Source organism: Asparagus officinalis, chromosome 6, assembly GCF_001876935.1.
Source record: "Asparagus officinalis chromosome 6, Aspof.V1, whole genome shotgun sequence".
Classification (NCBI taxonomy): domain Eukaryota; kingdom Viridiplantae; phylum Streptophyta; class Magnoliopsida; order Asparagales; family Asparagaceae; genus Asparagus; species Asparagus officinalis.
In genome coordinates this window covers 12,904,359-12,929,455 of record NC_033799.1, presented here as the reverse complement: position 1 = coordinate 12,929,455, position 25,097 = coordinate 12,904,359, and the positions used below count along the sequence as shown (strand labels likewise).

Genomic DNA, 25,097 nt, shown 5'->3' with positions numbered 1-25,097 from the left:
CGGAGGGAGAGAACGGGGTTGTTGGGGTTTGTCGTGGGAGCAAAAAAAGCTGGGAGTATTTTCAAATAGTTTCAGGTATTTAAACGAAAATAATTAAAATAAATAATTTCGGATACTTAAAAATTAAACTAATTACATAATAATTATCTACAAATAAAAACGTACATTTTGAGCTTATACAACAGTTGATATAAAACTGTCGAAAATATACCCGTATTGTACAATTAAACGGAAATAATTAATAATAAAAATATATTTACTTACATTTAAAACCAAATAATTATGTGACAATTGTCTACACGATAAAACGTACCAGTTATGCTAATACGACAGCTGATACGCAATAATACAATAATTTACACAAATAATACGTAATTAATAATTCAATGTAATACAAGAATTAATACATAATAATAATAATAATACGACGTATTATTTAAAATAATACGTAATAGTATCAGTAACACAACGGATAATTCCCAGAAATTTTCATTGCACTAGATTAATTTATAAATATAAAAACCATTTAAATAAATATAAAACTTAGACTTTAAATCATAGAAAATTTTAGAAAATCGAGAAAAATACAAATACTCTTTTAAAAATAATAATTAAATATTTAAAATACAAGAAAATTATTTTAACTAGTATCGAAATTTTACGGTCATTACATCAACGATCTTAATCATACACATTCTCGTGAGGTCTCATATAAAGCGATAATCTCTGAGTGATTAGAAGAAGTAGTCACCATGGTCTGCTTAACAGACCTCTAAGAAACGACAGTACCACCACAGAGAAAAACATAACCAGTCTGGGATCTGGCATTATGGGGATCAGACATGTAGCCAGCGTCCTAATAGCCCACCAATGTCATATCTTGGTTTCTTTTATAGAATAGTCCAAGATCTTTTGTACCTTGAAGGTAGCGAAGGAAATGTTTAACGACATTCTATTGCCTCCTTGTAGGATAAGCACTATACCTTGCTAGCAAGTTCATCGCAAATGCAATATCAGGCCTGGTGCAATTTGCGAGATAAAGAAGTGCTCCAATGGTGCTCAGATAGGGAACTTCTGGCCCTAACATTTCTTCATTATCATCTTTGGGTCTAAATGGGTCTTTATCCACTTCGAGGGACCGGACGACCATTGGTGTGCTAAGTGGATGAGATTTATCCATATAAAATCTCTCCAAAACCTTTTTCACGTAGGTTGACTGGTGTAGAAAAATTCCTTCTGGGAAAATGCTCGATCTGCACAAAACCTTTTTCACGTAGGTTGACTGGTGTAGAAAAATTCCTTCTGGGAAAATGCTCGATCTGCAGGCCAAGACAAAACTTGGTTTTTCCTAAGTCCTTCATTTCAAACTCCATCTTTAGGCATGAGCTAGCTTCTGTAAGGTCCTTGTGCATTCCAATAACATTTATATCATCAATATAGACCGGTATAATATAAAAGCTATATATAAACACACAAGGGCAGACATCATTATTTGCATATCTCCTCTTCAGGAGGAACTCACTGAAGGACCCTAGAGGGGGGGTGATTAGGGTCAAGAGGCTCTAATATGCAATTAAAAAACAGTACAAACAAACCACAGTAACAGAAGTTCAATAATAAAGAAAGAGATAAAGTTAGGAATCGTTATCCTTGACGCGCGATGTGTTAACGAGGTTCGGCCCGCTGACCTACGTCCCCGCTCCCCACTCTCGAGGAGAAATCCACTAACACATCCGGTTTGGAAGCCGGAACTTCGTCTACACAATGATCCCACAAGATCTCTCTCTCACTACACAGTTGATCTCACAGATCACACTCCTTCACAGTCGATCTACACAAGATCTCACTCACAGCAGCAGAAGATAAATGCAAGACACTCTCTTTACACAAGCCCCTATAGCAAAGAGAAGAGTACTGAAGCTGGGAAGTGAAACACACACAAGAACTCAGAAGAACAAGTTTGATTTGAAAATTTTCTCAGGAAGAAACAGAGCTCTCTGGTTCTCTTTCAAACGTTAGGCTTAGAGAAGAAGAAGCAGGCTTGGGGGTTTTTATAAAAGAGTTTAAATCAATAAAAACAAAAACCCAATCTTCCTATTTAGGAAGATAATCTACTTTGCAGGTTGTGACCTCAGACTTTGCCAATCACTAATAAGTGAAAGCACATGAGTCGAGGCGAAAAAACGACCGTTTTAAAAAATCGCGGCTGACCAAATCGGTTGACCGAAGAAATAATCGGTCGACCGAAAATACCATCGGTCGACCGACCGAAAAATTCGGTCGACCGCTGACAGCTAAAGAAATTTGGAAAACCAAGCAGAGCCTCTTCGGTCGACCGGAACGGTCGACCGATTTGAAGATTGAAAATTCGGTCGACCGTATCGGTCGACCGACGACAATCTGGAAAGATACTAAGGGATGGCCATAGGATCGGTCGACCGATTTCTGATATTTTCCAGAAAACAGGTTTTTGACCAACTTGAAATATTTGCAAGATATTCATTTGACCTCTGAAAATTCTGAAACTTTGTAAAATGTTTTTAATACTAAAAACAAACTGTTTGGAAAAAGAATTTTGCAGATAGGTACTCATACTTGTGAAAAATAGTGTTTTGTGAAAAAACGCTTAAAAGACACAAGTCTAAAAACGTGTGTGTGATTCCCAATAGCTTCAAGTAAACTCAGTAACTCTTTGCCTACATTCTAGCACTAGAGAGAAGAACAAAAGAAGGCTAATATCCTCATATTGAAAGCAATACTTGAGCTTTGATATAGCTTGAATCGGATGAAGCTTTTATATGACTTTGTTGTTCTTGAAATAACGTTGCTTCATCTTTTTGGCCTCCTCCTCCTTTAGATGTCTTCGTTTTAGCGTATATTCCATCCATCCTCCGTTAATGGCACTAACGAGCTTGACAAATGATTTTACTACATTTACACTCAATAAGCCATTAGTACCGATAATGGTGGTTGTAAGAACATCATCAAAACATAAGGGCTAACACTCACTCAGTTGGTTATACCACATTCTATCCGACTGTTTCAAGTCGTATAACGACCTTTATAATTTAATACTATACATGTTGCGATTCTTGTTTTCTCTCAATTCAGGAATTTTAAGTCCATCGGGGACTTTCATATAAAAATATTAGCGTCTAATGACTCATACTGCATATATAAATTCATAGTTTCTACCATATGTATTAACTTGCGGAACGTAATACAATCACTAATAGTAGAATATTTTACATCTAAATCGATGTTGGGTCTCTGCGTGAACCCATTTAGCTATGAATCTCGCTTTATATCTCACCACCTTACAATTTCATTTATTTTTCTTACGAAGACCCATATATATCCTGCAGGGATATATGAACTACAGGTTCAAAATACTTTAGCGAGTTCAGCTCAGCCTTAATTGCCACTTTCCATCTCACCTAGTCTGAATGCTTCAAGCACTCTACTGCTGACTTAGGTTCTGGATCCAGATTATTTTCGGAGATAGTAAGAGCAACTGTAGAGGCAACTATGTTGTCGACAACTTTTATATTTATATTATATATTTCTCCTTTTTCACAAATTCGTGGCCACTTCAATTCTTATTTTATGTCAACCAAATCCTCGTCATTTCCCTTAACAATTGGATTTGGCCGTTCCGCATCTCCAGTATTGTGATTATCAAGTGCACGTATAATTTACTGGAGATTTCATCTTCAGGACAAGCCTGTTCCAGAGGTTATGGGAGTGACTGTCTTTCTATATATAATTTAGTTTGCCGCGGACTTTTATCTTTTACACTAACATGTTTTATGCTTCTGGCACAATATGCTTCTAGCATACCAAATCATCAATGATATATTCAACATGAATATGGGGCTTAGTCACTCTTTTCTTGGCAGATTATCATGTGAACTTCTGGTTCAGTTTGACTAGTACGTGGATATAAATATTGAAGATCTTTTTCACCAATAGAATTTCTTGATATTATTTTGTATTTTGGGCACTAATCTCCCCCTAATGTCGAGAATTGATCTTCAATAAAAATACAGTCAGCGTACTAAATTATAAATTGATCCCCTAACATGGGCCATAGGTACTAAATTATTGACGGAGTTTCATAAATAATGTATATACCTTCACCGAGGTCCCATAGAGGTACGCTATGGTGGTGATATAGAAACATGGACTGCAAATAAAGAACACGCAGATGGGAAATGTTTCGCTTCTTCACCACATATTAGATAAAGGGGGAAATTTTATGATATGCAGTTAGTCGGATTTGGTTTGAATGCCCCATTTAATTTAAGGAAATCCGACAAATCATATTTTGCCCAAGATGACCCAATCGCTCATGCCAGAATTTAAAAGAATTTGGGTCCTTAAATCTCAAACTCATCGCAACATGTTGTATTTTAGGTCAGAAAAATTCTAAAATATACACATATGAATAAAAACCACATAGGTTTACAAGAGTTTAAAGCAAAATCAAGATAAATTAAAATTGTCTGACAAATGCATATAATCCAAATATAAAAAAAAACCAAATAGTTTACCTTGACCACCTCAATAAGATCTACTACCTCCCCCTCGTCCGAGCGTATGAATATTAATTTGAATTATGACATGTGCTTCAGGCACTACGATTGAACCAATTAAACTTGCATTATGGTTTCTCACAACAGCTGGGTGTGTTTTTAACAACTACTAATGCAAGGATTAGTTCATAATGCTTTTAGTTGTACTATTGTAAGAGTACAAGGTTACTTGTTGAATTGTATTCAGCCGAGGTCTCTGCGACTACTAATGTAGATATCAATTCAGAATGCTAAGTACAATTCTTGGTCATGTACTGCTGCTGGAGTACAATATTATTTGCATGGAATGGGGAAAAGAACTTTTTGATCAAATTATTGGCTTCATAGATCAAAGCGATCCTTCAGGGATTGCCCAGAAAAGTGAATACTTTTTCACTGAGGCATTTAATTTTTCATGTCTTAGAAAATTTAAAGTGTTTGCCTTCTGAGCAAATATACTTAAAGAATCAAAAGATATAATCGTGCAAAAAACACAGGTGTGTCCAGTAAAAAAAAAATGAACGCTCGATGCCAAGTAATAATTACTATCATATATCACAGTGCACTAATCATGGGGACGAAAGATTAGTGCATGAGAAATTAGAAATATTCATATAATCACCAAAATTATCAGGTTCCTTTTTCTAAAGATCTTCATAAATGTTATCTTTCAAATGTTTGCTTCTGGCAAGATTCAAAACACCACAAAGACAATTTTGGATGGCAAGATTCAAAACACCACAAAGACAATTTTGGATAGAAAACTAATATTGCATAATTTCAACGGAGAAGGAGAATCAGTGCAATTAGCAATTAAAAAATGGACCACTTATGAACGCCAACATGAGCTTTAAAAACCTACAACTTAATTTCAAGTTTTCATGAGGCTTAGATTTTACTTCAAGCAAGCAAATAGAATATTTAAAGCAAAAGCATCAAATTGATATATTATGACAATTTTTCATGATTGATGCTCTGTCTATTCTACGTTTTTTAGCCATGTATATGTAGCCTATGTTACAGAGTTCAAAGAAAATCATTTGGATCATCCCAATAAGAGGTTCAGCCATTAACAGAAATAAAGTTCCAACCAGGTGTTCGTGTGTAGGAGCAAATTGCATTACAAAATTAATTTACATGAACTTTTGTTTATTAGATGAGATAATACATTAGAAAAAGCTCTAACAAAACCAACTAAAGATCAGATAATAGATAGTAGAATAAACTACTCAGTTTTTATTGATTAAAACAATTATCCAATTAAGAATACACTGAGAGAGAATTGCAAAAATTGGTTTGGGTTTTTATATTCATATAAACTGAATTTCCTCTCTGAAGGCATTAAATTTGTTGGATGTCCAGTAGAGACAGTGGGTTGTTTTCTGTGATTAAATTTGTAAATAGGTTGGTTTTGAAAATTTGTCCTTTTGAAAATTACTACCAAAATTTATTGTCACACACAAAAATGATTAATATTGTAGGGTAGTACTAATCTTAGGGCTAAATTCTTGCATCCAATAATAGCCTTTAGACCTCCTTCCCGTGTGATGAAGGTGGTGCCAAGCATCCTTGAGTGGCGGCCACCTATACCAGCAATAACATGGGTCTCCAAGTCCAACCATAAATATTTTAGCTTAATCATGCAAATTAGGTGCTTCATTAATTAGCGTGCCAAATAGAACTGGCTTCTGTTTTTAATAAACTATTCTTTTGAGAAACTTTACAAACTCCATGTATTGCTATATTTCACTAGAATATGCCAATTTCAGTGCTAGTGATGAGAAAGAAGTGAAAATAAAAAAAATCATCAAAGCTCTTGGGCAATAAGGACATAGTTTTGTTTTCACATTCTGTACGTGCGCTTTTACTTTAAAAACGAAATGTAAGTGTGGAAATTGTTACCTCGTAAGAGATGTACACCGAAATATCTCTTACCATCAACGGACGATTACGAACCGATTAGCTAGAGATTTCGTGCTGATAACGTGTTGTAATATACTAAAGAAATGAAACAAGAGACAAGAGACAAGAGAAGAAGAGAAATTGTAATCTTTTATTCACCCTATTCCATTTCCATACATCGTACAATTTATAGATACATGATGGAATACAAAAGGACATGAAATTAATAGTCCACATACTAGGGCGGGGCATATTCGGTTCGGATCGGTTTTAAGCTCAATCCGGATCCAATCCGAATTTTTCGAATTCTCAAAACTCTCATCCAGATCCAGATTTTTTTCCCTTCATCCGAATATTCGGCCCAACCGAAATTCGGATCGGTTCGGATCAGTTTCGGTTTTGGACCGAATTAATACTATTTCACAAAAATCTGTCCACACCTGAGATCATTGCATATTAATTTCTGATAAAGTATCATTATTTGTTCATTTTGTCTACTTAACTTTTTTCCCCAAACAATGAAATGTGGAGCTTGTTTGAAGTAACATCATTGCCACAGCTAACAAAAAACCGAAATCAGTGAAATGAGCGCAAACCATATCAACAAGTACATATGGTTACGTAACATTCAAATATTAATTAACTATAATCAAAAGGTTATCTTTCATTTCTTGGAAAACAACTTAACATGCCTCTAGTAGAATTTGAAAGCTTATATGAGGTTTCACCGATTTTAATGCGGGCATATACGCTAGCAGGCCCAATGAAAAAGGAACTATACAATATAAACATGTATGTAAACATAACAATCAAATTACCGAGCAATTATATTGCTTCATGTTCAAGTGATGACTCACTAATAAGAAAGCTATTCCATCTGACTTCGTCCGAACCAAAAGTCCTTTCCATTTTGACCGAATTCCGAACGACGAAGTCCTTCCCATTTTGAGCAATATGAATATCCGACAAAGAACGAATTAGAAAATTCGGTTTGGTTTTTTTTCGGGCGGTTCAGGGGTTCAAACCGGATCCAAACCGGTTTAATTCGGTTCGGGCGGTTTAGAGTCTTCTTCTCATCCATTTAATCCGGTTCGGTTAACCGGTCCGCTTTTTCGGGCGGTTTTTTCGGTTGAACCGGTTTTTTTCGGTTTTTGCCCACCCCTACCACATACAAAGTAATGTTCACATACATTTTATTTTTTAGATATCAACAAAATATCTTTTAGATTTCAACACAAATAATACAATTTACAGTTTTTTATTAATTAAAAAGAAAAAGAAAAGCGTAAAAAAATTGGCATATATGCTCATCTTATCTCTAACCATTATAAACTAAAAAAAATAAATTAAACCGCGAAAGAATATGTCCGTGTTCGTTATGATGGAGCTATATCGACCGTCCATCGTCAAAATCGGACGGACCACAGCAACCGTCAACAGGCAAAAGGAAACAAGGCGCCTGAAAACTAAACGCTGCCCACAAACCGAGGCAAAGTTATCTCCTTGTCCGTAATTTTTACTCCTCCTATCAAAGTAAGTCAATTTTTTCTCAACAAATTTACAATTTTTATGATGTTTTTGTGAAGAAAGTTTGAACACGAGGTGATCTTGATGATGCCCATCAAGCCTAATTAACTGGGCACTCACAAGAAAATTGATTTTTTTTTTTTTTTGAATGATGAAATTGATGGGTATTTTCTTTGTTAAATAGTATTCTTTTGGGAATTTAGAGATGGGATTTAAAGTATCAAAACCAATAGAGCAAAGGGTGATCACTGATCAGGTTGTGGAAGTTGGCTTACCTTTTTGTTTTATTTTTCTTTCTTTTTTTCCTTTTTTTGGGGAATTTTTGGACTTGTTTAGTTTATCATTGCAGCATATATGTTATGAAGTTATCTGATCATTGTGGCAAGTCCTGTAAAGGTCTACTTCTGAATTCTTCTTGGTATCATATGCAACCAAACTGAACTTTTATTTAGTTAGTGCAGTTGTTGGCTAATTACTAGTGTTTAGAGTAGAGAAATGAGTTAATTGTCTCATATCTTATGAAGTAATTAAACTGCCCATAATCAAGGCTAGTTCATGAAATAATGTTTTTGTTAGACACGAAGAATCATCCTTTACTAGTGTGAAGAATTTTTGGTTTCGATCATGGCAATCGTACGATACTCCATAGCTAATGGTGCAAGCGCAAATCCGTCAATCAAATTTCGGTTTGTTAGGTGTATAAATGGATTCTTTAGGATCCAAGTACAAATTACCTGTGAAAATTTAAGCAAGATACCTAATCCTCAAGCTAACCAACTTTTAGAATTAAAGACACATATTCTATAGAAAAATATATCAGTTTTTCCTAATATTGATATTAGCTCTTGTTAATTAGTTTTCCTAATATAGCTTTTTTTTCTTTTTCTTTTTATGTTTTTGCAGCCCAACATGAGTGGTTCGAGTTTTCCTCATGTTAAGCTCAATGAGAGAATCCTTTCTTCCATGTCACAGAAATCAGTAGCTGCTCATCCTTGGCATGATCTAGAAATAGGTACAATTTGAAAATTTATTCACAAAATATTTCTTGTCTATTACCTTCCATTTAGGTTTTTTTTAATATATACTTAGAAATATAACCACTTCGAGGTTTTTACGTGGTGTACTTAGTTTTCTGGTCCATGATCACTAGTAAATAGAAGTGTTTGCTTATCTTGAGTTCTTATTTGATGCAGGACCTGGTGCTCCAGCAGTCTTCAATAGTGTGAGTTTCTAAGTGACCCAAGCCTTTTGTATAAGTGTTATAAGTTTCATCACATAACAATCCCCTACATGCATAATTAAATCTATATTAGGATTATACCAGATTTGATTCCCATGTTCTACGATTTTTCTTGCTTAATTTAAATATTGCTTTAGTTGGTTTGTATTCTTGCTCATACTTTCCTTTTTACAGTTTTCTGACACAATTATCATAATTTTAATAGTGAAGATTGTTTCAATGGATTTCTTAGCATTTTGTTCTTTTAGGAGTCCATGTTTTTGTTCTGTTATTGTGAAGAAAACTTCATATAGTTCATATGCTTTGGAAAGTTATATGGGTTAAAAATTTACCAAGCAAAGTGTTGGTTCATGGCCAAATGCTGCAGGTTATTGAAATTGGCAAGGGCAGCAAGGTCAAATATGAGCTCGACAAGCCAAGTGGTCTTATCAAGGTTAGAACATTATGTTTATTAAGCTCTTCTGTGTAAATGGTTGTATGATTTGCTATACAATGTTTTGAACCACAATATATAATTATTTGTCATGCAGTAAATTAGATCAAAATGAATGTGTTTAAAACTAAGGCCACATTTGTTTTTTATCCTAGGACTAGGGGGTATTGTAATCCCCAGATTGTAATACTTAAATTGTGTTATCCTGGGACTATTTTAGTCCAATCTAATATTTGGTTTTGCACGGACTAGCATTCGGGCTAACTTAAAATAGTCTATAATAGTGTTTGTTTTATTGGGATTATGATTGTTCTGACTAAGATCATAACCAGAAGGACCCTTAATGATGATTGTTCAGTCTAAGATTATAACCAGAAGGACCCTTAATGCCCACAAGCAACTAGTATTATATTTATGCGTCTGTTTGGTAAAAAAATTTAAATTTGGACATGACCTTCTCTAAAAGATAGGCTTGTCATCCTATATCTGTCATGATATAATTTCGGAACGATGATGTACGATTTCGGATGAATATTGTATTTAATGCTATTCTCTCTACTTTCTTTTTCCTTTTTTCCTTTTTGCTGGAAGATAAAGACACCAAAATATGGCCTAGGAAAAAAAAATCTTTCCTTCCAAGATGTGTACATCTGCTTGCAGGAAGAGCATAAGAAATTCTTGGTTAAAAGATTGGATCCAAATAAGTATATGCTATTGTAATTATTATGTTAACGAGAAAGCTCGCCAAAGCATTCATTGATTCCATTGATATATGATAAGATCATCCCTTTTATGTATGGGGGATATAAGGGTACATCATGGATCATTGCTAAGTCACAAGGGAAGGCTATACAGCCATGGCATCAGTGCACTTTGCTGTGACATTTGGAGCGAGAAATATTCGGGCATAATTAATTTGCTTACCTTTGAGTTTCCTCTGAAAATAATGCAACAACAAAATAACTAGGAAAAAAGGACCACTAGAATAAAATTTCAGATGAAAGTCGGTGGAATTGAAGAGATGGGGATATTTTTGCTAGAAATTCTTAATCCCCCTAGATGATTAAGACCTGAACTATAGAGGTAGGCAGTGGGGTGAGTATATCTTATTCCCCTCTTGAGGGATTAAGTAGTCCTTCCTTAAAAGATAGTATAGGCTGGATAATTAAAAAAACATGAGTTAAAAAGGTGGGTCTGGATTATTTTAAAATAGTACCCTCACTATCCTAAAAAACAAACGTGACATCACAATTTTGTGGACATAAATACTTCTGCAACTGTTGTCAATGAAATTATTAGATAAAACAGTAATACTAAGATCAGCTTAAAAGGTGACGAGTTTTTATTTTCTGCTTTTGGATTTCATGTTGAATAGTAAATGAGATCCTATAGTCGCTGGGTTCTTCACTACAGCAGTGAAAATGGATAAAATATATAATATTCATATCATATACTAGTAATAGAATTTCAAAGAAAAGTTTTGAAGGATTTTCTCTGCATATGAAAAACGAATCCTATAATTCCACTATTGCTAACTATAAATGAATACGCCACACAGAATAATGATTATATCAACATTTCCTTTCCCTGACTTATATTAAACTATGGATAAACTCAAACCAGGTGAATCGCGTTCTTTACTCTTCTGTTGTGTATCCTCACAACTATGGTTTCATCCCCCGAACTATTTGTGAAGACAGTGATCCAATGGACGTTGTCGTACTAATGCAGGTATTCTCTCTTTTAAAAGTTGTTCATGTTTTCTGAACATGTATTATAGTTTAGTTCCTTCCCGCATGCAGGAGCCCGTACTTACTGGTTCCTTTCTGCGTGCCCGTGCCATTGGATTGATGCCCATGATCGATCAGGCAAGTTTTTTATTCCATTTTTTTCATTTTCGGAGAATAGATCATAGTGCAGTGCAAGCATGATATGAACCGTAGACCTCTTTCACATTGCAAAGAGGTTTTATCATTGTGCTACAGTGGCATTTGCATACGTGTATGGCCATACAAAATTTTAGGTTAAATTTTGCAAATATCCCTGAACTTTGGGGTATTTTGCACACTCTAATTACAAGGAAAAATATCATTAGTATGATAAAGTGCATAAGGGTATATAAAATCCCCTTTAACATAGTGCATTTCGCATCTTGGGTCATAAACATACACTTGAACGATGATTTATCATTTTACGCAGTTGAATATAGTTACCAATCATACATACAATTGGGCAAACACACGAGTGACCACAGAGAAAACACACAACGGTGTCACATGACATGACAGTGTACAATGTGAATTCTGATTCTAAGATAGTGTTGCAGTGGAATTGGGCGTCCCAATTTATTCGCTTTTAAGTTGTAACTCAAAATAGTGGAATGCACGGTACATTGTATGTAGTTTATAAATCAGGGAAAACCCCCTAATAATTTGTCTCACTTAAGTACTTTTTTTCATTTTTACTGAAATAGAGTTTTTTTCGGGTACGGGTAAATAGTAACTGGGGCAGTTCAGACTTTTTACCCTTTATATTAATGTTTATGACAATTTCCAGTAGTTCAAGGGTTTTTGCNTTTAAGAGAATGTTATCCAAAACACAAGAAAGAGGTTCTATAATATTTACCAAAATTTTTAATACAAATAAAGTGCTTTATACTTTAAAGTTCAAGAGAAGATGCCTCATCGTTAAGGACACGAGCCAAATTGTCCTTATCATCTCCAACTTAAAATCTCGCTAATAGTTGCCATTATAATAACTTTACATATTAAAAAAAACACAAAAAAGTCTGTTTTTGGCTTTTCGTTTTAGCGGACACCATTTAAGAGACTGAGTTCCTAGTTCGGTACAATGATTTCCAGGGTGAGAGGGACGACAAGATAATAGCTGTTTGTGCTGATGACCCTGAGTTCCGTCACTACAGAGACATCAAAGAGCTTCCTCCTCATCGGCTTCAAGAGATCCGCCGCTTCTTTGAAGATTGTATCCACTACACATACTGTACAATTTCTATTTTCAGTTTTATGTGAACTCCTCCTTAACTCATGGTAACTACAGATAAGAAGAATGAGAACAAAAAGGTGGCTGTTGAGGACTTCCTCCCCGCTGAAGATGCCATCAAAGCGATACAATACTCTATGTACGTTTTCCCCTTGGTTTTACATTTTTCCCCCTTCGTGCGATAATTCACATAAGCTTCAAGTTTAACAATAATTTTACGCAGGGATCTTTACGCGTCCTACATTGTTGAATGCTTGAGGCAGTGAACACATATAACCCGAATGCATTTTGGAGGCAAATACGACTGGTTTATGCCTACAGATAATAAGCTGCCGTGCCATCACAAAGGGTAGCTGTTTTCTAGTAATAAGTCTCTTCTGTGGTGTTGTAATCAACATTTGCGCACACTGTCGCGCGAACAAGAGGAGGCCTTTGCTTTCTACATCTTAATAAGAACGTGATGCTTGAAATTCTTTATACCCATAAAACTCAGGTGCAGCAAATTTTAAGATGCATTTCTCCCCCTACACGCTAATGTGTTTGTGGGTGTTGGTTCAGATTTCAGCCGTCCATCATACTGAAGAATTACTTTTCAAGAAATGGTTGTAAGACTGCAACATACAAAAGGAGTAGTACGATGTGACAAAATTTCAATTCCGCTCCCAACGCTAACATTAAGAAACAGAGAAACTATCTTCTGTTCACATTTTAACAGGTCGTGTATTTTACTAGCCTGAAATGAGGCACACTGGCGAGGCTTATTGGTTCAAACTTCCGAGGCCGAGGCTAACAATTTCAATCATATTGAGTTCGAAATAACAAACATCACAATCCCATTATAACACATCAGCGGATTTCCCAAAAGAAATCACCCATTTTAAGAGCCACAAGTTTCCCCCTTTCCTCCAAAATAAACCACAATGTTCCTATCAACTGGATTTTCAGACTAATGTTCATGTTGTCAGGAAACAAGCATAGAAATTCATAACCGGACGTACATCGAACCACATAATCATAGAAACCTCAGATATCCATTGGTGCAGCCTCTCCCTCCTGAGCTCCACCTCGTTCTTCACCAGCAGCATCAGCTGCAGGAGCATCACCAGCAGCTGCAGCAGGTTCATCCCCGATCTCTTGAGAATCGATCAACCGCTGAATAGTGCCCTGATCGATCACATGGAATGATTCGCCAACCCCAAGAACAGCAACGGTGCATATGGAGCTCGTTAGCTTCTCTCCTTGCAATGTCTCTTTGATGGCAAAGAGCGCATCTTTGACTAGTTCATCACGAGTGTAATCAGAGAAGCTCCCGAATTTTCTCTCAAGGTAGGTCTTTGCAGCTTGGGAGCGGGATCCAATGGCAAATGCTTGGTATTCAAAGTAGTTTCCGCTTGGGCAGTTGTAGTAAAGATGAGCTCCAGATTCATCGAGACCTGCAACGAGGAGGCCTACACCATAGGGCCTCTTCCAAGAGCGTTGTGTGCAAACCTACAATTGACAAGGATAAAAAATGGATAATGGCATTTTGGTATCTTCAAGTTTTGTCCCTCTTGAAAATCAGTTCAGGTTATATGTCATCCAAACTGTAGGGAATATAAAGCAAGTGACTGAGAATAATGCTTTTCTGAAGTTCTCCTTAAGTAGGGCATTGTAAAAGCTCAAAATTCTAAAGAGAGATCATTAGATGTCCTAAAGACATGCATACAAACTGCAGTAGTTTTGCATATACTGAAATACCTTAAAGCTCATCATCGTTCTTTAGTTTACGAGCGCCTAGTGTAAAACACAAGAACATTGGATAATCAGGTACATTCAGCATAAAAAAATTTGATCCATTTCGGCTCCCGATGCCAGCACACATTATTATTTGCTCAGGGCTATTGCAATTTGATTTGCCTTCAATTAACTGCTACCAGGAAAGTCGTTCAACAGGCGGCTATTTATCTTGAGATCAGGAAAGTGCATGGCATGCCGTCTAGTCCTTAAAATAACTATAGGCAAACAAACTATCATCCTGGGTGAACAACACTGTCATTGCATTAACTATTCGATGATAAGGCTATAGTATGAAATACACAAGGATTGGGGACTCCCTCAACGTTTCAAATAAAGGGCTACAAGTTTTGCTTTGTTATCTGATACACTTCCCTTAGCTGCCTGAGTTTGAATCGAAACAAAACCCCATCTCCAGGTCCAAGCATAATGGACCAAACATGAACAAGCGTTACCAGACAGGTAAGCAGTAATACATCACTATAAGCTAGTCGACTGACCAATTTTGGAAGCTACATGTTGAGAATATTCAAAAGGGTTGTTGGCGAGTGCTCTTTTTTCCTATTATGGCCAAACCCAAATCTGTGGTTAAGAGATGGCTATCCAGACACCAAAATGGGATATAACCGTTTTCCTATCATGGCCAAGCCCAAACCTGCGGTTAAGAGATAGCTGTCCAGACACCAAAATGGGATGTAACTGTTTTCCTATTATGGCCAAACCCAATTCTGTGACTAAGGGATAGCTATCCATAATGATTCTCTAGGAGGGGGGATCCACGATGGTCTCTCCAGACAGTTTGGATCCCACGAGTGAGTAACTCAGATCTACAGCGGATTTTACCTAGATCATGCCATTTATCCTTACTTAATTCTTCTGTGCACCAACTGATGAAAAAAATTCATTCACCTCTTTTCTTCCTTTTGCTAATAACCCTTCCTCTGAAATAAAACGCTAACATTACCTAGATTTTACCTTATTTTTTCTTCCTGTACACTTGAATTCTCACATATTGTTCTCTCTCCCTAGTGTTTTTCTTCTAGTGTAAATTGTTATGAGCTTTAGGTTTAACCTCTTTTAACTGATTTATTAGCTTCCAGCTTGGTAATATAGCAATATTTTTCAAAAGTCGAATAATTCTGCATTTTTTCCCTCTAAAATGCCATAGTCTGCCATCTTTGCTCTAACTAGAACTTCCTAATACAAAAGTGATGGAAAAATAAAGAGAAAACAATGCACGTGAACACATACAGTTTATGAACCCCCTCATATTCTGTCTTTCGAGCTGATCTACACAGATTAACTCACTCTTTCGGATTTACTTACTTGAAATTACAATAGTGACAATTCTTACACAAAATTTTACATATATAATGTTCTATTTTGCTGTTTACAAATTTTCCATGTCGATGCTTCAAACTCTCTTGATAGGGTAGATAAACAGAAGCCAGTCTCCACAAGTGTTAAGCACCTCTGTTTCCTCATTCTCTCAAATTAAACTGCAAAACTATCTATTTTCCACAATTCATACTCCATCTATAACCTAATTTGGCCCACCCATGCGGCCCTGAATTTTGGAAGTCCAAAGCCAAACTTATTTCCCGTCTTAGAATCATTTACAGCTAGTTATCATTACAAAACATTCAGAAGGACTATATCCAAATTATAAATATCTTTAACAAAGTATCACAAGAAAACAGTTTAAATCACAGATAGACTGATCGTCAAAAACATTACTAGCACTTCAACTAAAGGTTCAGCAAACAAGATACTAATGCTACATAGCCGACAATCAGGAGGGACAGATTATAAAATCATCACATACCACAACATTGTAAATAAATCCCTAAGCTCAAGCTAAATTGATCATCAAATGATGTTTCTATCAAGGCCACTTCATCTTTGACAGTGGAACTTGTGTTAGGGGTATAGGATTTGGGGTAGAGATAGGTTTTGGCAGGTCTTGCATTCTAGTCCATGCTATGGCATTACGACCTAGAGCCTAAAATACAAGAAACAAAAGTAAGCAACAAAATCCATATAGTAATATAGCAATTCTATGATAGAAAACATATTGAAATATGAAAATCCACCATGCTGAGGATTGCAACAAGGATAAATAGATCTAGAAGCCTCTCCTTTTTATTGTAGCTAAAAACAACTTGGAATTATTCAATGTGCACACTACAGTATACAACAAATCTAAAGGGAAAAAAAATCTTGCCCTTATTCCTTAGGTTTCTTACGCATCATTTGGTAGTAGAAATGAGTGGAAATGGAATGTCTATTCGGCTATTCCAACTTCTCATTCACCTTTTTAATAGCTAGAATGCCCATTCCAACTTCTCGTTCATTCCCATTTTATGTGGGAATAAGCATTCCCAATGGTAGGGGGTAGTCATTCCCGCTGCAATGGGAATCAATAATTTGAAATAAATTCTAAATATGCATTATTAATTACTCGTACTAAAAATAAAAAGGATTGTCATTCCCACTTCATTCTCTAATGGCAGCCAAATGTGAGAAAGGGTATGAGCATTTCATTCCCACACTAATTCCATTACATTCTCATTCGACTCAACTCTCACGTACCAAACGAGACATTATAGTTTCAAGGAATTAAGAAACCGCATATATTGATAGCTTCTATACGTAAATGGATCAAAATCCTCTGCTTCCTTCACCCCTGCCTAAATTCTAACCACCTGACCCTCACAATTCATAGTATGGCAATAGAACACGATATCATCTGCCAATTCATATGAACTGCTAAAATAAATATATATAAGAAAGCTAAAGATTAAGAGCAATTGGAACCGTTGAAAGTACGATGCTCATACTAGAACAAATCATTAATCAACAATAATAAACTTCTCAATCTCCAAAGCAACAGCTGTGAATGAACGTCGTAGAATCAGTATTTATTCAATAGCTTCATGTAAGAGTAACCTCTAATGTTCACCATAGCTAAAAACAATCTCTTTGTTTCAATAAGCTGAAATCAGGGCACTAAAAAAATCCAAGACAACTACAATGTTCCAAATGGTGACCGATAAGTTCAGGTAAAAGAAACAAGTCCAATCCAGGATCTTTGCAAGCCTAATATTCAAATAGCACTAACTTACAGACATACAACTACCGATTTCCAAATACATGCTAAAATACCCTAATCGAAGGACCAAAAAGATGAGTTCGGAAAGTGAAAACCACATAGATGTAAACCCCTTCTTTCCTAACTTACTATTATCTGAACCCCAATTCTAAGGAAGATAAGATATATGCATATATCCATTTAAAAGAAGACTAGATCCACAACTAAAATTCCAATCTTGCACCAAAGAGATTGCTAACCCGATTGCTACCAATCACACATGCAGCTCACAAAGCCTAGAAATTCATGACTACAAAGTTTCAAAACCCTAATCTCAAAGGTATTGTCAAAATCTGAAAGTCATAAATCCTTTCTTCTCTAACCCATCCTCATCACAACCCCAATTTAACAACCCAAGTTAAACAAGCTAACAAACTTGCCACCTATAAATAGAAACCGCCATTCAGAACACACACAAAAGAACTATACAGTCAGAAAAAAACACCCTACAGCAACCATCAATTCATCAAAACCTCTACTTAGCAGCAACATTAATCCCCAGATCCAAACATCCTACAGCATCAAAACAACAAAAGTCACAGAAAACACTACAACTATCGAACTAGTGAATTATCTGAACCTTGTTGGCCAATCAAAAAGTCTAAAAAGCTTGCAAACTATCAAATGCAACCACAATTCAACAATTTGATAAGTAAAAGAAACTTAATTTAAGATCCCTAACCCTAAATCCACCCCTAATTCATCAAGCACCTCACCCTAGCAACAAACCCTAACCCCAGATCCAAACACTCCACATCATCAAAAATTTAAATTAAAAAAAAAACCCTAAAACGATCAGGGAATTACCTGAGCCTTATCAGCCAACTGCACGACCAATCTCCCAACCGGCAGGGGATCCTCATAAACAAACTTATGATTGATGCACTCATTCCTCAAATACCTCGACAAAACCCTACCGTCCGCGGTCAATCCCGCGATCGCGACCCCGATATGATCGTCGACCTTGAAGATCTTCTTCTGATGCGACGAGAGCTCCGACGAGGCCTTGTTGACGGAGGCGAGCACGACGTGGGTCTTCGATCGGAGCCCGATGGCGGCGCTTCCTTGCTTCACCGCCTCCATCGCCTCCTCCACCTGGAATCCATCGCGTACTCCACCTGGAACAGGCGGCCGGCGGGGGACCACGTGGTCACGTCCGTGTCGTACTGGTTTCGAAACATTTTTCGGGGATTTTTTAAGGTATTTTGTGAGGACTTTTTAGGGTTTCTTTGATCCTCAGTTTGGGGGTAGTGTTTTTTTAACACGAGGGTTTTCTTCGAGGGCACGAAGCTGGAGAGAGAGAGTTCTTAATGGGATAATGGAAACCGGTCGGGTGGTTTACATGTTTAGATCCGCATCTGATAAGGCTAGCAGCCCGATAAGCTTAGGCTGCCCGATAAGCTTAGGCTGAGGCCCAAATACTTATTTCCAGTTCTGTACTGGGCCGGGTCCAAAATCCTGTCGATAGTTCGGATGGAAAACTAAGATGATCGAAAGGCACGTGAATTTTTTTCCCCCAAAGGTTTTTCATGATCGTCTGTCACGTGAGTTTAAACTATTGCTAGTTGTGACTTGTGAGGGCAATTTTTAGTTTCTTAAGGGTGAAGGGTGTGTTTGGCAAATACTTTGTCACGCCCCGAAAACTACAGTGAAATTTCATAAATGGTTACGAGACAGCAGCGACCCACGCACAAGACAAGTCTCATGCACGAGTCAAGCCTAATACTTTATATCACGTAGCTTAACTCAAACCATATACATAAGCCTGCTGAAGATAGTAACTCAAAACAAACTATACATATACTTATAATCGTTATTTACATTTCACAGTCTTACCGTTATAATTATTTACAACGTAAAACACTCTTTTTGCTGAACATAACACCACTGGAGTCGAGTTTCCAAATAAGCACTTCTTAACCATGCCCACAGCTAAGAATTTGGATTATCACATTTCTATTTCAGATCTGTAAAAAATTAAAAAACAACAGAGTGAACTAAAGCTCAGTGAGAACATTTCCCACTAGTGATCCTAGATATCTAAGAAAAATCTAATAATTCCTATAAATAGTGAATTGTAAGTTGACACGGGATATTTTAGGAAAATAGCAAAATATGGTCCAATAATAATATATTATTGCTATATTCAAGAAAGAAATTGTAAGTTAAATATATCGTAACGTATTCCAGAATCATGCTAACGTATTCTGATAATCATATTTTTATTACATTTTATACCCCTATTATCTATTTAATTTAAATAAATTTGTCACTAATAAACGTATTCAGGTTAATGAATAAAAGCCTACGAACAACTTAATATCTCATCTCTCATAAAAGTCCAAGAGTCCAAGCTCAAGAGAAAATCAGAAATGACTCGCTATCGATGGCCCTATCGATACCGGTATCGATGCGTGATTACTGTTGTGGAATTAAGGGCTGAAGTTGATTAGCTTGGGGATCAAGTTTAATCCAATGGCTCTCATTCATTGTTGTAGACTATAAATAGGGATAGAGAGAGTGAGGGGTTGAGGGTGTGAAAAATTTTGTAGGAGAGTTACGCTTAATTGAGAAGACCTTTCAATTTTGTAACTTTTTGTTGTAATTAATAAAAAGATTTTTTTCCACCTCTTTATATTTTTATTTTCTTTTCCCACCTCTTTATATTTTTATTTTCTTCTCTTTGTTTGATGATGAAGATGAAGATGGAGATGAAAATAAAGATCAATTTAAAGGTTTGCTTTCAAGAGGCTAAACCCTCTTGTAATGTAAATTTTCTATTTTATTTTTATTTCTTTGTAGTAGTTTAGATTTACATTAACGCCTTGTAGAGTACATTTATTTTCTTATCTTTATTTCTTTCATTATTATCTTGTTTTTTAAATTTTGTAGAGTAGATTTATTTTCTTGCATAATCTAGATCTTCATTTATGTTCTTTTCTTTTACAATTTAGTTAGATTTATTTCTATATTCATAGTGTAAATTTCTTTGTTCTCATTTCTCTTCTTTGTAATTAGTTTTTATTTTCAATCTTTTCTTTTATTCTTCTCTAGTATAGATTTTATTTCTTATTTTCATTTCCTAACATGTGAAACTAATTCTTGTAGGAATTCTAGAATTGTATGAAACTAACCTAATTTCTTTTATAGTTTGTGGATTATTCTCTTATGCTTAAAATAATCATGTGTAGGATAATAAAATAGAGAACTAATTAGTAGAAGAAGAATTCGATAACCTATGCTTATCTTGAGTGGTTTGATAGATTATGCTGATGAATTCTAGAATTACTATCTAGTTATTATTCTTTTCATGAATATTAATTTTGCATATATGATAATTTGATAGGTTATGCTTTCCTTAAGTGGTTTGGTAGTCTATACTTAATAAATCTAAAGTAAAATGTGATACAAAGAGAATGGTTTATAATTTATAATTAAAATTAGCTAGTTGATTTAATTCTATATTCCTCATATTTTTAATTGAATCATCCATCTTTACTTTTTTGAATTTCCTCTTTGTCTTGATTTTTCATTATTTCCTTCCTCTTTATTTCATTTGATTTCTTTTTCTCCTCATTTTTTTTTGTTTGCATATATTCACAACCACTCCTCAACATAAGAACCAATCTTAATTTCTTCTTACAAACACCTTCCACGTAGGATCGATAACTTTTTATACTATAACTTGATATTTATGCACTTACAACTTTTGGTTATCATTTATACCCTATCATATTCCAAAATCAAACTCTCTTTCAAAATAAGTAATTACTAAGAAAGAAAATGAACTATTAAATTTGTGTAAAGGCAAAATATCATTATTTTCTCAGATTCACACTCAAATCTCAAAATCTCAGATCTCGATGAGAACATTCATGAAATGCAAGAATCACCTCATTGGTCTCACTAAGGATACGATTTATAGCCTAGTAGCATGGGAACATTCATGAAATACAAGAATCACCTCATAGGTCTCACTAAGGATACGATTTATAGCCTAGTAGCATGAGAACATTCATGAAATACAAGAATCACCTCATATGTCTCACTAAGGATACGATTTATAGCCTAGTAGTATGAATGCCAAAAAGGCATCACATAACATATAGTTCTCGAGAGCAGAATGCACCTATCTCTACCAGAGGCTGCTAGACATATCACGAACGCCCAAAAAGGCCCACATCACAAATGCTAGAAGGTCACATACCTATAATGAGCCACATAAAGGTGTATTCTAATCATATGACAGGCACAAACACACCACTCCATAGTGGACTTTCTGAGTGTTTGAAAACATCAAGAATTGCTTGTTAAATAGCTTGATTTTCGGAAACACGTCATTTGTCAAATTATTTGTTGCAAAACATATCACTTATCAATTTGGTTGTTTCCAAAACCACATCACTCGTCAAATCATTTTATTTCAAAACACGTCATTTGTGCCAAAAATATTATTGGTATGTTCACTTTCTAAAATTACAAATACTTTAAATTGAGTGGACGAGCGTAAATCTTATCATCTCAGTTAAAACAATTTACAAATTTCACTTTTTTCTATTTTTATTAAATACTAAGTCAAAAAAAATATTTGACTCCACAAGCTGTTGCGACACCTTCAATTTTTTTTCTTCAAAAGCTTTCACATAAGCATCATTTACAATTAATTGAGTTTACATGAAACCAAAACCACTTATCACATTTTATGTGAAATCTAATTTACTTTTAATATATTGTATGAAATCAAATCATATTATAGGTTATGTCATAATAAAATAGATCGGATCACATTTAACTTTATATATACACAAAAATAATAAATTATTTATTTTTCAAGCACAAAATCAAATCAAATATAGCACTCATGCAAAATTTATATTATATAGAAAAAATACTAGTGAGAAATGAACTCATTTCCAATGAGTACAGCTTCCTCAAAATACTACATTTCCAGATATCAACCTGAACCTATAATATAAACATATAAGATTAATATTAATTCAGGACAAGTACATATTATAGGATAATCACTACAAAGTTTAAAATCAATCATATTCAAGTATACTCAAATATAATTATCTATAAAGGTACACATAGGCTTTCTTGCTAATTTTAGCAATTTACCATACTTTTCTATGATATTATTCTAATAATTTTAAACTTATTATTAATATATGGCACAACTCAGGGGATTCCAATTAATTATTCGAGCTTAATTCCTAACTGAGCTTGGATCTTTTGGATCCGGTAGCAATCAACAAAGTAACAGGGGTCTACAAGAATATTTTCATTCCTTTTTATCTTGTGGACCTATATACAAACTAATAAACTTTCACGGGTCCCAAAAAAATTTAATATTTCACTTTAATTCCCCTTTTCTCTCTCCTTTATCTCTTTCTTCCCCGTTTCTCTTCTTATTTTTTTCGCGTTCATTTCCCTCTCTTTTTTTCCCGCAGCTACTCGGCATGGTCGCCTTGTGTTCCGCCATCGGAGTGACTTCCTGAGGGTGAGGTTCCCCCAGCGATTGGGGTCGACGACGAGGTTCTCGCTGATGGTTTTTTCCTCAATTTCTTAAGACATCAAAGATCAATTCCTTAAATCAAAGAAAAACAAGGAGGGGAAGGGTTTATACCTTGGATTGATTTGAATTTAGGATAATATTCCACTTTCCCTTTTCTTTCACCGTCTTCTTCTTCTTTCTCATTATAGGGAATCAAATGTTTTTAGAAGTTTCTAAAATTTTGTATTATTGGCTGAGTGTGAATGCTCATGTCTTAGCAAAGGAATGCTTATTTCCCGCAAAAGGTGCGAATGGGCATTTCTAGCTAGGAAATGACAATTTTAACATTTCTAGCTAGGAAATGACAATTTTAACTTTGAAAAAAAATATCGTGTATTGAATATTGATATGCTTAAATGGGAAAGTAGGAATGAGAATTTCACTCCGCCTCATTACATGTACGTAACCTGTAATAGCCTAGAGGTGTAGTAAGGTAATTGCCTTTTGTTGGCTATGTTGTTCATGAAAAGACAATTTTACTTTTGTGAATAGCCTCACATTAGAAATTGAGATGAATAGTAAAGAGTTTATATTGGAACACTTCTTATTGGGCTTTGAGTAGTGTTTTAGGTTTTGTATTGGGTGAGCTTCGCATAACACACGCCACGACGTGCATTTTTTTTACTTCTCCATATTTTATTTTGCACGTTTTACACATTTTCCTATAAATACCACACTTCTCCTTGTTAGACCCTAGAGGGGGGGTGATTAGGGTCTTATGCTAATCTAATCCGATTAAATGCCAATTAAAAACTAATTAATATGTTATCCTAGCAAGTATAAAATACAACAAGATATGTGAGCTAGGATAAACAATATGAACAAGGGATATATCCTAGCAATGAGATATACTATGAGTTATACGCAAGGATATGAAACTAAGGGTGATATAAACATAAATAAGATAAACAAGATAGTGGATAATATGAACTAAGAGTAAATGATAATAACGATATAAGATATGAGCATGAATATAAATGAACGCCAAAGCACACTCAAACACACTATATGATCACGGAGTTCGGACCTTCCGTCCTACGTCTCCGCTCACCACTCCCGGGGAGAAATCCACTAACACAATCCGGTTTGGAAGCCGGAACTTCTTCTACACACTCGGTTTTCTAGCTAACCGAAAATTCTACAACTCACACTCTTGCAATCACACTCTACACCCACTAAGTGTTGGACCTAGCCGTGTCTCCCTCAAGTGCTCGGTTACAACCTCTCCCTAGGCACGTCAACCGACGCCACTCCTCTTGGGACGATCCCCGACTCTCACCACACACTTCTCACTCGGTGTACAAGTGTATTACAAAGTGATCTCACAATTAAGCACAAATACAGTAAATGATTGTTCTCAAAACAAGGTGAGAACTCAATTAAGCACAGCTCTTAGTCACAAACCCACAACCCCAAATTATATTATGAATGTAAATACAATAAGCTCAAAAGGTTGTGTGTGAACAAAGAGATACAAATCAAAACTAAACTCAATGTAGTTCTAGTTTAATAACAATGATAATCAAATATATATATAAAAATCTAGAAATAGAGTTTAGAAAACTTCTCAATATATCAAGAGTGGAGGGAGAAGAGTTGGATGCCCAAACACCAATAGATGATCTCCTCAAGCTCTTGTTGAATTGAATCACAAAACCGAAACACTCAATTGCTTAAAAGCTTCTTAAAACAAACTTAAACAAACACTAAACAAGTTTAAACCCTTGTTAAAATCTTTTAAACCATTCTCTTAACAACCTTGAAGAAAACAGCAAAGGGGTATTTATACCTCTAAGATCTCAGCAAAAAATCCCAAGTCAAAAGACCAAAAAACCATCTTCAACGGCTCTAAAAGAGCCGTTGGGACTCCAAGCGGTCGCACGATGAAAATCGCGGTCGACCAGAAAATAAGCGTCAGAGTCGGCAGGAGACGTCCAGAG

The 25,097-nt window shown here is 35.4% G+C and overlaps 3 protein-coding genes across 3 annotated transcripts in view; 1 reads left to right on the top strand and 2 right to left on the bottom strand.

Annotated features, from left to right (window-relative positions):
* LOC109845772 (protein RER1A-like) overlaps window positions 1–1,150 on the bottom strand; it is a 10,589-nt gene extending 9,439 nt beyond the window's left edge. Inside the window, exon 1 of the mRNA XM_020415041.1 lies at window positions 984–1,150. Coding sequence (XP_020270630.1) covers window positions 984–1,150 — 167 coding nt within the window. The remainder of the gene's footprint in view (window positions 1–983) is intronic.
* On the top strand, window positions 8,895–13,156 carry LOC109844142 (soluble inorganic pyrophosphatase-like). Its single transcript, XM_020413103.1, has 8 exons — window positions 8,895–9,015; window positions 9,197–9,225; window positions 9,611–9,676; window positions 11,300–11,407; window positions 11,479–11,544; window positions 12,538–12,658; window positions 12,734–12,815; window positions 12,900–13,156. Exons 1-8 carry the CDS (start codon window positions 8,895–8,897, stop codon window positions 12,940–12,942), a joined length of 636 nt encoding a protein of 211 aa, XP_020268692.1. The 3' UTR covers window positions 12,943–13,156.
* LOC109844141 (proteasome subunit alpha type-1-A-like) lies at window positions 13,438–18,883 on the bottom strand. The gene is given in 3 exon segments (XM_020413102.1): window positions 13,438–14,164; window positions 18,408–18,707; window positions 18,710–18,883. Coding segments are annotated over 3 exon segments (837 nt in total). The 5' UTR covers window positions 18,782–18,883; the 3' UTR covers window positions 13,438–13,699.

Coding starts and splice junctions, on each gene's coding strand:
- LOC109844142 (XM_020413103.1), top strand. CDS start 8,895: ATGTTTTTGCAGCCCAACATGAGTGGTTCGAGTTTTCCTCATGTTAAG. Junction 9,226..9,610: donor CTCCAGCAGTCTTCAATAGT/GTGAGTTTCTAA, acceptor CAAATGCTGCAG/GTTATTGAAATTGGCAAGGG. Junction 9,677..11,299: donor AGCCAAGTGGTCTTATCAAG/GTTAGAACATTA, acceptor AACTCAAACCAG/GTGAATCGCGTTCTTTACTC.